The following is a 15,469-nucleotide window of genomic DNA, read 5'->3' as shown; positions in this document are numbered from 1 at the left end:
AAAAAAATTGAACCTGAAGTATTTTTTTTATGAAAAAAAGTTAGATGTTCATTTTTTTTTTAAATATTCAAAAAAATTCCTGTGACGCACCTAAAGGGTTAATAAACTTCTTGAATGTGGTTTTGAGCACTTTAAGGGGTGCAGTTTTTAGAATGGTGTCACTTTTGGGTATTTTCTATCATATAGACCCCTCAAAGTGGCTTCAAATGTGATGTGGTCCTAAAAATAAAATGGTGTTGTAAAAATGAGAAATCGCTGGTCAACTTTTAACCCTTATAACTTCCTAACAAAAAAAAATTTTGGTTCCAAAATTGTGCTGATGTAAAGTAAACATGTGGGAAATGTTAGTTATCAAGTTTTTTGTGTGCCGTATCTCTGTGATTTAAGGGCATAAAAATTCAAAGTTGGAAAATTGCGAAATTTTCAAAATTTTCGCCAAATTTCCGTTTTTCTCACAAATAAACGCAAGTTATTTGAATTAAATTTTACCACTAACATTAAGTACAATATGTCACGAGAAAACGTCAGAATCACCGGGATCCATGGAAGCGTTCCAGAGTTATGACCTCATAAAGGTACAGTGGTCAGAATTGTAAAAATTGGCCCGGTCATGAACGTGCAAACCACCCTTGGGGGTGAAGGGGTTAAGCAAGCTTTTACCAGAACCACACTTTCTACCAGTTTATGGCCTAAATTATGGTAAATCTGTGTATACCACGCTCATCTACTACACTTGCATCTGAAAAGCACAAACTGAATCCATCTGAACTCTAAGGTTTTATCGTGGGTGCTTTCCAAGTCCGTTTTTTGTGGAGATTCACAAACCGCTCAAAACTAATTTTTTTGCACTAGTTGCATTTTTCAAGAGCACCATGTGGGTGTACATTCACCTTCTTGATTAAGTTACTAACTTTCTCTGGAGGGACTAAAATAGGATTACAGCCAAATGTATAGATATATTGTTTTGCTATGTTTGCACAGTAAACAGTTTTTATTAATATAATTTTGGAGTTCATATGACTCTATAATCAATTTTATTTATCCATTTATTTTTGGGTGGTCAGATTAAAAAATAAATAAATAAAAAAAAAAAGATTGGGCAATGGGGTGATAGAGGGAGCCCCCTTGCTCGCTCAACTACTTAGGTGAGGCACCTTGCACATGTCAAATGGCACCAAAAAGTAAAAAAACAAAAAAAAGTGATTTTTAGAATAAAAAACAATAAAAATTAGAAGCGAAGAAGAGGCCTTGTGTGCTGTCCAATAACTGACAACGTAACATGTGTATGGTATTATAGAACGGTACTTGCCACTGACCTATCGGATGTTACCGCAAGAACGGGCCAGCAAGTAAACCTCTATGGAAATGGGTAAGCCATGCTTGCACCTTTTGTGAGGTCCAAATCTGGTTTTTACTTAGTAAGGCAAAGTTCATACAAGTGTATAACCCCCACATCCCCCCAGATTTTTCATCTATATTGGAATCCACTTTTATAAATCAGCAGTTATTAACATTTACAAGACCAAAACCAGATTCCAAGTTAGTAATGGAATCTAACTTTTTTTGTGCACCCATAGACATGAATGAGCAAGTCTCATTGAAATTATGGAAAAAGACACATGCATGCTGCATTTTTTTTTTTTTTCATTTAGTCGGTCCATGTAAAAAATAAAAAAATGGTCATTTGATCAGCCCCATTGAATAACACTGGTCTGAGTGCCGTTTCCTCACCGCTTAGGTCGTGTGAATGTAGCCTTACTCTGCCTGATGGAGCAAGGTTTTTCTACTGTAACAGATGTCGTTGCTATTTGCTGTGTACTATTTAAGGAAGAGGCCCATTTAGGAACTGAAAGGCATCTATACCTGTAACTGACCCATCTAACAGGCTTATCCTTCTGCGCATCTATACTTGGCCCTATTGTCTCAGGACTTTACGTGTAAGTGTCCATTAATGTTTAGCTTTCAGCAATTTGACAGCTTGAAGAATTGGATTTGTACAAAATAAGATGAGAAGTTTATGTATGCCAGAAAGCCAAAACTAACCTAAAGAAGCATCGACTTGTTACTGCCATGTACAGTGGCATGTCAAAGTACTCACCCCCTGGGCTTTTTACCCATTTTGTTACATTACAACCTGTGTTATATTTTTGTAATCCCATTTGTGTGTGATGCATCAGCGTTAAATAGTCTAAGTTGGTGAAGTGAGAAAAATATAGGCATACATTACATTTATGGGATCAAATAACTAAAAATAAGCATGTGCATATGTATTCATCCCTTTTGCTATGAAGCCCCTAAAAATTTCTGCTGCAAGCATTTACAGTCATAAGTCACATGCTTAGTGAAAGGAAGTACACCTGTGTGTAATCTAAGTGTCATATGGTCGGTCAGTATACACACCTTTTCTGAAAGGCCGCAACACCATTAAGAAAATGGCACCACTTACCACAACAACATGAAGACCAAGGAGATACCCAGACAAGTCAGGGACAAAGTTGTTAAGAACAAGCCAGAGTTGGGTTACAAGAAAAATATCCCCATCTCTAATGATCCCCCGGAGAACCATCAAATTCATTATCCACAAATGGAGGCTCTACAAAGTACTGTCTTTAGGGCATTAATAGTTATGCACACTGAAGTTTTCAGTTATTTTTTCCTGTTTGTTGTTTGCTTCACAATACAAAGAAAACCAAATATACATATGGTACATATACATCTCTTCGATTACAATCTCTGACAAACTAGCTGGTATACTTCGAGACATTTGATCTTCGTGGCAGCTTTTTATTGTTGTAGCTAATGCATAGAGGAACTGCCAGTCACCAGCCTACTGCTCACATACCAGCCATTAATTATTCCAGCACCCGCCTCCAAAACCTGCACGGCTGAGTGCGACCAAGTGTTCACGTGTTACAAATGAGAAGTGGGAATACGTCACTGGTAAAACTTCTGAACGGCTAAACTCTTGAGAACAATGGGATCCTGTGGATAGGTAATAAGTTGTAATCACAGGCCAATCCCTTTAAGAAGTCTAAATGAGAGTTACATGTTTTGAGTAAGGGTACTGTTACACTTAGTGATGCACCAGCGATCCCGACAACGATATGGATCGCTGGTGCATCGCTAAGTGGTCGAAAGTGAGCTGCCACACAGGCACCAGCGACATAGCGGGGGTCGCTACTTACCTGTCAGACACGGCGATCCTGGCGTCCTCCCGCCCGCCTCCATGCCTCGCTCGTCAGCGCCACAGGAAGTGCAGCAGGAAGTGGCCGACAAGGAATGGTCCAGGGAGTTCTCACGCGACCAACGATGAGCAGCGGGTTGGAGGTAAGTATCACATGCAGCGATATCTCTAGCAATATCGCTATAACGTCACAAAATCGGTGACTTTACAGCGATATTGCTAGCAATATCGCAGTGTGTAACGGGGGCTTTAGGTGCGACCATGTATCAGGCCAGGTTCCTGGTTTTAGAACAGCTTGTTTGCCGCTTCCCTCATGACAGATCTAATATGTTTCCTCTGTATAGGTTTTCCCTTCTTATCTGAGTTTTGGGGAAAAACAAAAATAGTATGCTGCAGCAAAGATGTAACATTCATATTGTAGGTAGCAAGGGAAAAAATTTACAGCAATGGTTTTACTCTTTATATTTAAAAAAAAAAATCCCTTTTTAAAGTCAAAGATGCCAAAACAATTGTTAAATAGTTATATAACCATTTGTATTGCAGTGGGTGAAGAGGCCGACATCCTTCTCTGATCCACAGACAGGTGCCAGCTTGGTCCCAAGGTCTCGGCACTCGAGTTGCTGTTGTGACGCTTGCGCCCAATCAGCGCTGACGCCACGGGCTCCGCCTTCGGACAAATCCAACATGAAGAGGAAATCCGGGCTGCAGACCAGACTTCCTCTTCATGTTGGATTTGTCTGAAGACAGGGATATCAGCACTGACTGGGCGCCAGCCAGGGCTGTGGTGTCAGAGCTCATTTTGGTGGAGTCGGTATAAAATAGACCAACTCCTAAAATATATAATAAATTGGGTACAGTAGTTCAATGCAGAATGTGCTGAATATTTTTTCATAGGAATTTGGGAAATTTATGAAATGTCCTATAAATGGCTGTTCTATTCCTGATCTAAGGCTACATTCACACACAGCGTTTTTCCTGCGTTTTTTGAGGATACGTTTTTCAGCTGCAAAAGCAGATCAGCTTTTTAAAAAACCGCATCACCTGAAAGGTTTTTGAGCTCATAATGTTTTCAATAGCAAAAGCAGATTAGAAAAACGCCACACAAACTGACATGCTCATTCAGCCCAAAAACGGATCCTCACAAAACAATGTGTCTGAATGTCATATCTTGAGACCCATTGACTTTGCTGGGATGCCCTGAGTCGCTGCATTTTACTGCAAAAAACGGATCCGCAAAAACGCTGTGTGTGAATCATGGCAGTAGCCAGCGAGGGGCAGGGGAGACAGCTGCCCCCCCCTAGAAGCAGGGGCACGCACCTATCAAAACTCACTTATATGCTGCAGTGCTCCCGTCCTGCACCGGCTCCAAGCTGCAGGGGGGCAATCTCCCCTCCTCTGTCCTGTCTTCTGCTGTCTTCACCAGAGAGAGGAGGGAGAGGGGTGCCTGCCCTGCACAGGATCCGATTCCTGGGCCCTGAGCTGGAGAAAGTTGTGCACACGCTGCAGCTGGCAATAAGAGATAGTCTGCAAGAGGGACATAATGGAAATCTGATTGGAAAAGTGAGGACATTGGTTATTGCCGCCAGAACCCCTAAAATTGATTCCATCTTGAAGAGACGTGCTGGGAAAGGGGCAATTGTCGATCAAGCCACTCGGTGGGCCAGCACTTATTTAATGATTGAGCGATTGCTGGAAATAAAACCGTTTCTTATAGATATGGTGAACCCTCAGGTAACCCTAAATGAAGGTCAATGGACACAGGTGGCTGAATTGAAGGAATTGCTTAATCACTCATTAACCGTGACTAAAAATTTACAAGCTAAGGATTTAACTCCTGGCATTTTCATAAGGGAGTGGAAGAACTTGCTGTTTTGCCTGTCCCAAAGAGGAGGTTTAACCTCTTCACGACCGCCCACAGTAGATAAACGTTGGCGCTTGCTGGGCTTTGTGCAGCGCCGACGTTTATCTACTGTCGGCGGTTTTGTGCCCCCCGGGACCCCCACATACCTTCCAACGCGGGGATCCCGGTGCGCAATGCATGCTGGGACCCCCGACGTCATCGAGACCTGATTGGTTCAGGTCCTGATGACGTCAGCGTCACAGCAGCCAATGGGAGCGATCGCTGGGAAAGCTGCTTGTTTCCCGGCGATCTCCCTCATTGTAACGCGGCTTCTCCCTCTGATCTAACACTGACAGCTGATCAGAGGTGAAGCCAGCTGTGCCAGGCAGCGATCTTGTCACACAGTAACGCTGCTTCACCTCTGATCATCTGTCATTGTGAGATCAGAGGAGAAGTCGCGTTATTATGTGCCAGGCAGCGATCTTGTCACATAGTAACGCTGCTTCTCCTCTGATCTCACACTGACAGATGATCAGAGGTGAAGTGGCGTTACTATGAGTCAGATCGCAGGGCAGCGATCTTGTGACAAAAATAAAAAAAAAAAGTAAAAAAAAAAAAATGCTAGGGCTGGGATTAAGGTTATGGGTGTGTTGGTGTTAGGTTTGTGGTTAGGGTTATGGTTAGGGCTGAGATTAGGGTTAGGGTTAGAATTAGAATTGGGGGTTTCCACTATTTAGGTACATCAGGGGCTCTGTAAATGCAATATGACGCCCGCAGACCATTCCATCAAAGTCTGCATTTCAGAACGTCACTACTTCCCTTCCGAGCCCCACCGTGTGCCCAAACAGTAGTTTTCTCCAACATATGGGGTACCAGCGTACTCAGGACAAATTGGACAACAACTCTTAGGGTCCAATTTCTCCTGTTACCCTTGTGAAAATAAAAATTGGGGGCTAAAAGATCATTTTTGTGGAAAAAAAAAAATGATTTTTTTATTTTCACGCCTCTACATTATAAACTTTACTGAAACACTTGGGGCTTCAAAGTGCTCACCACACATCTAGATAAGTTCCTTGGGGGGTCTAGTTTCCAAAATGGGGTCACTTGTGTGGGGTTTCCACTGTTTAGGTACATCAGGGGCTCTGCAAACGCGACATGACACCCACAGACCATTCCATCAAAGTCTGCATTTCAGAACGTCACTACTTCCCTTCCGAGCCCCACTGTGTGCCCAAACAGTAGTTTTCTCCAACATATGGCATACCAGCATACTCAGGACAAATTGGACAACAACTCTTAGGGTCCAATTTCTCCTGTTACCCTTGTGAAAATAAAAATTGGGGGCTAAAAGATCATTTTTGTGGAAAAAAAATGATTTTTTTTATTTTCACGGCTCTACATTATAAACTTTAGTGAAACACTTGGGGGTTCAAAGTGCTCACCACACATCTAGATAAGTCCCTGGGGGGGGGTCTAATTTCCAAAATGGGGTCACTTGTGGGGGGTTTCCACTGTTTAGGTACATCAGGGTCTCTCCAAATGCGACATGGCATCCGATCTCAATTCCAGCCAATTCTGCATTGAAAAAGTCAAACGGCACTCCTTCCGTTCTGAGCTCTGCCGTGTGCTCAAACAGTGGTTTAGCCCCACATACGGGGTATTGGCGTATTCGGGAGAAATTGCACAAAAAATTTAGTGGTTCATTTTCTCTTTTTACACTTGTGAAAATAAAAAAAAATGGTTTTGAAGTAAAATGTTTGTGAAAAAAAGTTAAATGTTTATTTTTTCCTTCCATATTCCATTCATTCATGTGAAGCACCTGAAGGGTTAATAAACTTCTTGAATGTGGTTTTGAGTACATTGAGAGGTGCAGTTTTTAGAATGGTGTCAATTTTGGGTATTTTCTGTCATATTGACCCTCCAAACTCACTTCAAATGTGAGGTGGTCCCTAAAAAAAAATGGTGTTGCAAATTTTGTTGTAAAAATGAGAAATCGCTGGTCAACTTTTAACCCTTATAACTTCCTAAAAAAAAAAAAATTATGTTTCCAAAATTGTGCAGATGTAAAGTAGACATGTGGGAAATGTTATTTATTAGCTATTTTGTGCGATATCACTCTGATTTAAGGGCATAAAAATTAAAAGTTTGAAAATTGCAAAATTTTCTAAATTTTTGCCAAATTTTGATTTTTTTAACAAATAAGTGCAGATCATATCTAAAAATTTTTACCACCATCATGAAGTACAATATGTCATGAGAAAACAATGTCAGAATCAGTAGGATCCGTTGAAGCGTTCTAGAGTTATGACCTCATAAATTGACACTGGTCAGAATTGAAAAAATTGGCCCGGTCACGAAGGCAAAAACAGGCTCGGGTGCGAAGGGGTTAATCGTAGATGGCATTTCTGCTTCAATGAAATGGAGAGAGACACAGCTATTGGAAAATAAAATTTTTCTGGCAGCTGTTTATTTTTCAATAGCTCCTCTTTGGGACAGGCAAAATAGCAAGGTCTTCCACTCCCTTATGAAAATGCCAGAAGTTAAATCCTCCGCTTGTAATTTTTTAGTCACTGTAAATGGGCGATTAAGCAATTCCTTCAATTCAGCCACCTGTGTCCATTGACCTTCATTTAGGGTTACCTGAGGGTTCACCATATCTATAAGGCTGGTTTCACATTTGCGTTAAAACAACGCTGCGCCCTGCGTCGTTAAGCCCCGCCCCGAGCCGGCTCCCTGCCCGCCCCATCCGGGATCACCGCCTACTTTCGCATTTGCACGCATGCGATCGGCGCACCCTATCTTTAGCATAGGGTGCGCAGATCATGCGCTGCCAGTGTGAAAGTAGCGTGCTGCGCACTTTTGACGGTGCGCCGTGCGCGCCGAAATGCAGCATGTTGCATTTCGGCGCGCACAGCGCACCGTCAAAAGTGCACAGCACGCTACTTTCACACTGGCAGCGCATGATCTGCGCACCCTATGCTAAAGATAGGGTGCGCCGATCGCATGCGTGCAAATGCGAAAGTAGGAGGTGATGCCGGATGGGGCGGGCAGGGAACCGGCTCGGGGCGGGGCTTAACGACGCAGGGCGCAGCGTTGTTTTAACGCAAATATGAAACCAGCCTCAGAAACTGTTTTAGTTCAAGCAATGGCTCAATCATTAAATAAGTGCTGCCCCACCGAGTGGCTTGATCGACAATCGCCCCTTTCCCAGCACGTCTCTTCAAGATGGAATGTGTCACAGCACATGCATGGAGAGCCTGTGTGTTGGGCTCTCCATGCATGTGCTGTGACTGTCACACAGCTGTGACACATGCAGCTGTGGTGCCGATCAGCCGGAATGATCCAGGAAGAGCTATAGCTTGCCAAATAAGAGGGGACCCGAACAAATTCGCTCAACTCTACTGGAGGTTTCCCCAAGCTCCTCTTACCATTATGGAGCCAATTTTGGCTTGATAGGCTCATCGCGGGGACGTAGCCTTTGTGGAGTTTTTGACGCTGCAGAATTTCTGCACCTATTAAACTCAGGTTACCTGCAGTTTTTCATTTTGTTTGTGTTCTTTTTTTAACATTGCTTTTCTGTCTATTTGGTGTGTCATGCTTTAAACAAAGCTGCTTTGTTTTTGATACTTGATGATATTTGGCTTTGACAACACTTTATTGATACACTTGGCACAGATTACATGCGCTTTTAAAGTGTTTCCACAGTGGATAAGCACTAAAAACACCTGTGCCTTTTTTACCTGGAGATTTTCCGCATCTACAAGTCTATGGGGAAATTCTGCACATAAAACGCGGCTGTGATGAACAAAGCAGGATTTAGTGCTCCAATGTTGAATAGCAAGGCCTTTTAGTATGATAATGAGATAAGGCCCAAAACAGAACTTCAAAGCTTAAGTAGGAGCCACGTCAGCATGGGGCAGGAAGGCGCCTGGGGGCTTCAATTAGAATATACCTGTCAGCTAGACACATATACACATCCATTGTCTCTCCCAGCCGCCCTGACTCCATCATAGGATCATGGATTATGAGCACATCTTTCGAGTTATGGACTCATGAAAAATATCCGAGTGACCCTGAGGAAATCGCGCATCTGGCAGTGCGACTCCTGAGTCAGTGAGGGCTCTGGGACTTGAGATATAGAGATTGGCCCTCCACAGCGACCCAATGGGGCCATGTTTGCTCGCCACACAACAGGCAAAACAAACCGCATTCACTGGTACCTCTCATGTCCTGATCCGATCATGCTGTTGAAAGTTACCCCCTTTCTTAGATATTGGGAATTCTGCAGGGAGCTAAAGGGTGGAGAATATTAGCCCACCCTCTGACAGGGGGAGGAGCCTAGCATGCTTAAGAACTAGCAGCACATGGCAGAGACTCTCTCTCACAGAAGAACCAGACGATGATGATCTAAGAAGGAACCAGGGCCAGATCTGCCAAGGGGAGCAGCGGCCCGCGCTTTGGGGTCTGTCCGGCAACTAAGATTCTTGTACCTGTGGACTGCAGAGCTCCCGGCACCCACATGCAACCTACAATCTGGTAAATTGATCTCCAGCTTAATATCTCTAAGTCTTGTACCCTTATTGCTATATTTTACTCTGACTGCAAATCTACTGTAATTCCATTGTATAGCTTACTGTATATTTCTGTAATTATCTAGTGCGCCCTTAAGGCAATTAAACCATAAAATTAATCTTGGGCTGATGCTTTTACTCTGATTTCAAATCTTAGAATACCCAGCGGGTAACAGGACATCCTCCCCAGCGGCCATTTGCTCTAGGTGTAGTTCCCTTACTGACCTGAGAGACAAAGGGGGCGCCGGAGAGCTTTGCCTGTGTAGTTACCTCACATTGGGGACGTGGGAGGAACGAGTCTCCTGTCCTCCACAGCGGCATACCCACAAGAGAAAGTGACATGTCGCGGATTTGAAACCTGCACCAAAGGCCAGTTTACATGCAATAAAAAAGCACAATGGGCAGGAGATTCCTATTAATCTCACCCTATTTACACCAGCTGACAAACGATGGGGGCAGAGTCATCACCAGTATAACGTTACACTGGGTGATATGCTGGCAGAAGTGATCTACTCACCTGCCGAATGAGCAATACACCCAATAAATGACCATTCTGCTTATTCAGCAGGTGATCACCTGCTTGTTTACGGGGGCAGATAGTCAGGAACGAGGGGGTCCTACAATTTTTTAGGTGTCTAAGTCAAACCTTAAGCCCCATTCAGGTGTCCGTATTGCATGTACACAACTTTTATTTTCTATTGGGCTGTTCACATGTCCGGTAGGTACACAATAAACATAGACCACAAAAAAAAAATAAAATAAATAAAAATAAAATATATCCATCAAGATTCCCCAGACAGGTTTATGGGTGTGTGAAATCAGAGACAGCATTAGTGTATAGATCATGTGCGGTCCATGATTAGCATTGAAATGAATAGGAGAAGCTTGGTAATTTATCTATACGTGAAAATCACTGAACAAACAGAAGAACGGTCTGTGGGCTTAGGCCTGCACACATCAGTTTTTTCCCCATCAGTCAAGATCCGCCAATTTTTGTAAAAAACGGATCCACCAAAAAAGGGGCGGATCCGTTTACACCCATAGACTTACATTATTGGCGAATCCTGACTGACGGTCGTCCGTCACACCCGTTATTGTACAGATCCCCCAAGATTTTAGCGGCTCCCGGGCGGATGAGACGGACCCTGCAACTTTTTTTGCAGTGACAGTCCGCTATTTTCACTCCGGGAGGCAATTTAACCCTTGACTACCATCCCGGGAGCCACTAAAATCTCTCTCCCCGCGCCGATATCTTCTCGCGGCCATCTCTGCAATGCCGCGAGATCGCGCCCATCTCTGCAATACCACGAGATCGCGCCGATATCTTGTCGCGCCCATCTCTGCAATGCCGCGAGATCGCGCCGATATCTTCTCGCGGCCATCTCTGCAATGCCGCGAGATCGCGCCGATATCTTCTCGCGGCCATCTCTGCAATGCCGCGAGATCGCGCCGATATCTTCTCGTGGCCATCTCTGCAATGCCGCGAGATCGCGCCGATATCTTCTCGCGGCCATCTCTGCAATGCCGCGAGATCGCGCCGATATCTTCTCGCGGCCATCTCTGCAATGCCGCGAGATCGCGCCGATATCTTCTCGCGGCCATCTCTGCAATGCCGCGAGATCGCGCCGATATCTTCTCGCGGCCATCTCTGCAATGCCGCGAGATCGCGCCGATATCTTCTCGCGGCCATCTCTGCAATGCCGCGAGATCGCGCCGATATCTTCTCGCGGCCATCTCTGCAATGCCGCGAGATCGCGCCGATATCTTCTCGCGGCCATCTCTGCAATGCCGCGAGATCGCGCCGATATCTTCTCGCGGCCATCTCTGCAATGCCGCGAGATCGCGCCGATATCTTCTCGCGGCCATCTCTGCAATGCCGCGAGATCGCGCCGATATCTTCTCGCGGCCATCTCTGCAATCGGGAGCGGGTTCCTTTAAATTCTAACCTTCCCCGGATCCGTCCATCCGCCACTCTAGTGACACCCGTTGCTGTCAGTCCGCCTGCGGATCCGTTTTCCGCTATTTCGGCGGATTTCGACTGACCTTAAAAACTGATGTGTGAAACAGGCCTTAGGGTCCCGTTACATTTAGCGATGCACCAGCGATCCCGACAACGATACGACCCGGTCAAGATCACTGGTGCATCGCTAAATGGACGCTAGTGAGCTGCCAAACAGGCAGATCTCACCAGCGATAAGCGATCTGTCGGGGGTCGCTGTTACTTGTCACACCGCAGCGATGATGACTTCCGCCTGCGTCCATGCGTCGCTAGTCGGCGCCAGCGATGAAAAACTGGTCCAGGACATTCCAGCACGATCAGCGATATCCAGCGGGGAGCTGGGTCGCAGGTACTTGTCACACATAGCGAGATCTCTAGCGATATCGCTGTTGCGTCACAAAATCGGTGACGCTTTAGCGATATCGCTAGCGATCTCGCTATGTGTGAAAGGCCCTTAAGTTACAGGAAAAATCATGGACATCTGAATAAGGCATTAGGCTATTTTCACAGATCAGTGTCCATTTTTACATCAGTGAGAATAAAACCAGATTTTTCTCAGTTCTCATCCTTACTGATTCCATTTATTTCTCATCTGTTTTTAAAAACTGAAAGGGACACTGAACTTTATTAACGGGCGAGTGAAAAACGGATGGCACTCTGAAGGACGGTCTGTGTCCTAATTTCATACGTTCTATACGGATCCCCATTAGTGATGAGCGAACATGCTTCGATAAGGCGTTATCTGAGCATGCTTGAGTGCTAAGAGTTTTTTAGTCGTGCTTGAATACTAGGTTTGAGTCACGGCTATTTGACAGCAACAACACATGCAGGGATTGCCTAACAGCCGCGAGACATGCAGCCGTCGGGAATCAAACATAGTATTCAAGCACGCCAAAAACAATGTTAGCACCCGAGAGTGCTCAGGTAACACCTTATCCGAGTACGTCCGCTCAACACTAATCCCCATACAATTCAATAGTGGAGTATGATCCACAACATGGATGAGAGTAGGATATGCTCTGATTCTCATGGACTAGAGAGACAAGGATTCATTTTTAAAACTGATGTGTCTATGAATCAGTGAAACGATCGGTCAGTGTGCTGTCTAAGGGAAAAATAAACAGGAAAACACAAAAGTGTGAATATAGCCTTAGTCAGTGCAAGACTGACAGCACACAGATGCCAATAGGATGGTATCTTGTTTCTGTTTTTGCAGATCCACAATCAGTTGAATGGGTGAGTGATGAAAGTCTGAACACCCAGATGAAGAAAATCACTAAAACAAAACTTGCCCTTAATTTCTATGTCTGTCAGAAGCCTATCAGGCAGAAATACTGGTGGAAACGGGTTCATTACCACTGGCGCTACTTGGCAAATCATAATACCAATCTGCGGGCACTTCTGTGTCTGCCATTTGGACATTGCCAACACAAGATACTGTGATGTGGCACTGGATAAGTTTAACCTGGAACATTGACTGTAGCTGCAGAGCCAAGAAACGCATGCACTCTCTAGGAAGGACCCACAGACACACACAACTAAAGCCACGTTCACACATGCACTAGTTTACACCAGTATTTGGAAGTCAAAAACCAGGAGCGGTGATAAATCCAGAAGTGGTGACGTGTTTCCAATTATACTTTTCCTCTGACTGGAAGCCAAAACCACGAGTGGAATAAGTACGGAGTTGTAAAAGACTCACCAAATAGTGAGAGTGTGAACATGGCCTAATATGTATGGGAGGAACAGCAATACAGCTACCAGGGCCATTTGCTAAGCACGGCCACTGCATATCGTTGCCACGTCACACTGCGACACAAAAGATACCGCTACTATAACAAGCAAGAAGCAAAAGGAATTCCAACTTTTGCACCTTGGTGCGGTATATTGTGGGACGCTATGCAACTCTGTAGCAACAGTATATGCAGCGATCACTGGCCACGTGTCACTGCCAAAGCCACGGTGTGGCCCAAGCCTTAGATACATCAGATGGAAAACATGTAGTGTTGCTTCTACAGATGCCATGTACAGAGCACACCACCAGAATTAGGAGTCTGCACTCATTTTACTGCAGCGCTCCTAACAGGAAATAGATATTACAGCATCTCATCTATCCACACCACGACAGATCATAAAAGATGACTCAGGCTGAATTCAGAGACGCCGGGTATCACGGTCTGACCAGGGATAAGCATAAATGACACGGACAAGTTTGGGTCAGGAAACAGACGCGGATGTCTGAACTTGGGCCTAAGCCAAACTCAATTACTCGTCATGAAAACGGTGACAGGAACAAGTTCAGGATGGGACCAATATGTGGAACTCAACGTTCCGAACCAAGAGAACTTTTTTGGCAAAACGCACAATTGATCCACTGAAAAAGTTACGAATAATATGAGTTTTTCTACCACTTTTATAGAAATATCAAGAAAGAAAGGAACCAGATGTGAGGACACGAGTAAAAGCCGCCAATGACCACCAGATCAGGAGAACCTAGAAGCCAAGCACTCCCCACAGCCACCCTGCCCATAGCATTGGGCCAAGACCTGGGGAGGGAATGGACCCAGGAGTCAGAGAGGAGACGGAAACACAAGATTACCTGCAAGGAGACCTCACTGGGGAGCTGGGCGGCTCGGAAGAGCTCCAGCACCCGGCCATTGGAGGCCACCTTCTTGGTGCTGTCAGTGTCACAGTAGGCGAAGAGGTCAGAGTAGTACTTCTGCTCAGCATCACTGAGGGACAGTCCTTCCATGCTGCCCCAGACCGGAGGCCCCGTCACTCCCAAGTCTGGAAACACCACACACACTCGCCCGAAAGCCAGGAGCGGGGGGCTACAAGCCACATGTGCCCTCACCACAGGTCAGGGAAGCTGGGGGCTAGAAGACACATGCGCCCTCACCACAAGTCCATGGAGCGGGGGCTACAAGCCACCGATGCCCTTACCCCAAGTCGGTGGAGTGGGGGGCTACAAGCCACCGGTGCCCTTACCCCAAGTCGGTGGAGTGGGGGGCTACAAGCCACCGGTGCCCTTACCCCAAGTCGGTGGAGTGGGGGGCTACAAGCCACCGGTGCCCTTACCCCAAGTCGGTGGAGTGGGGGGCTACAAGCCACCGGTGCCCTTACCCCAAGTCAGTGGAGTGGGGGGCTACAAGCCACATGTGCCCTCACCAATAGCCCAGGGACCTAGTGGGGGGCTACAGAACACACGTGCCTCACCACAAGCCGGCAGAGTTGGGGGCTACCTACGAGCCACATGTGCTGGGGGGCACCGCTGTCCTCATGTGTCAGCAGCAGGTGGGGAGTACCGCCCCTCTAAGCGCACAACTTCCCTCAGCGGCCGGGAAGAGGAGCCCAGCGCTCCCGGTTACTGCCTAGCCGGACGGTAAGCGCTCGCCGACCACAACTCCGCCGCCCCGGCTGCTCCCACTCCGCAGCTCCCGTGCGCCCCGGGATGACGTCGTCACACACAAGTCCGAAAAAGACGTGAACTGAGGAGCCGGATGTAGAGCTGGCCACCCTTCACCCGCCGGACTGACAGGTCTGGGAGGAGCAGCAGACACAGCAGTGCCTCTAGTGGTGGGGAGGGATATGCAGCGAAAGGGCCCGCGCGCTCGTCACTGCCCAAGACGAGAACGCGTGCGCGAATTCCCAGAGCGAGCAGCTACTGAACACAGACGTCACTTCAGCGCCACCTAGTGGTACTGTGCGGTGTTGCACCCTCCGCTCAGCTTCTCAGTGAATAAAGGTTATCCTCTTGTTTCATCATCATAATCATCATTATTGTATCTTTTTAAAACTTTATCATTATGGCATCTTGGCATTTGGCAGCGTTGTGCTACATGATGTACAGTGAGACTTCGTAGTACACTTGTTGA

At 45.9% G+C, this 15,469-nt stretch overlaps 1 protein-coding gene across 8 annotated transcripts in view; it reads right to left on the bottom strand.

Annotated features, from left to right (window-relative positions):
* REPS1 (RALBP1 associated Eps domain containing 1) overlaps positions 1–15,145 on the bottom strand; it is a 176,321-nt gene extending 161,176 nt beyond the window's left edge. For 4 of the 8 annotated variants that reach the window (XM_073575708.1, XM_073575711.1, XM_073575713.1 and 1 more), the window contains exon 1: positions 14,194–15,145. In XM_073575708.1, the coding sequence (XP_073431809.1) occupies positions 14,194–14,346 (153 nt within the window). In that variant the 5' untranslated portion in view covers positions 14,347–15,145. The remainder of the gene's footprint in view (positions 1–14,193) is intronic. The other 4 variants (XM_073575709.1, XM_073575710.1, XM_073575714.1 and 1 more) reach the window with 4 other exon arrangements.
* Positions 15,146–15,469: the final 324 nt, after the last annotated feature.

Source organism: Dendrobates tinctorius, unplaced genomic scaffold, assembly GCF_039654945.1.
Source record: "Dendrobates tinctorius isolate UK_male_01 unplaced genomic scaffold, ASM3965494v1 ptg000046l, whole genome shotgun sequence".
NCBI lineage: Eukaryota > Metazoa > Chordata > Amphibia > Anura > Dendrobatidae > Dendrobates > Dendrobates tinctorius.
This window is presented reverse-complemented; position numbering and strand designations above follow the sequence as displayed.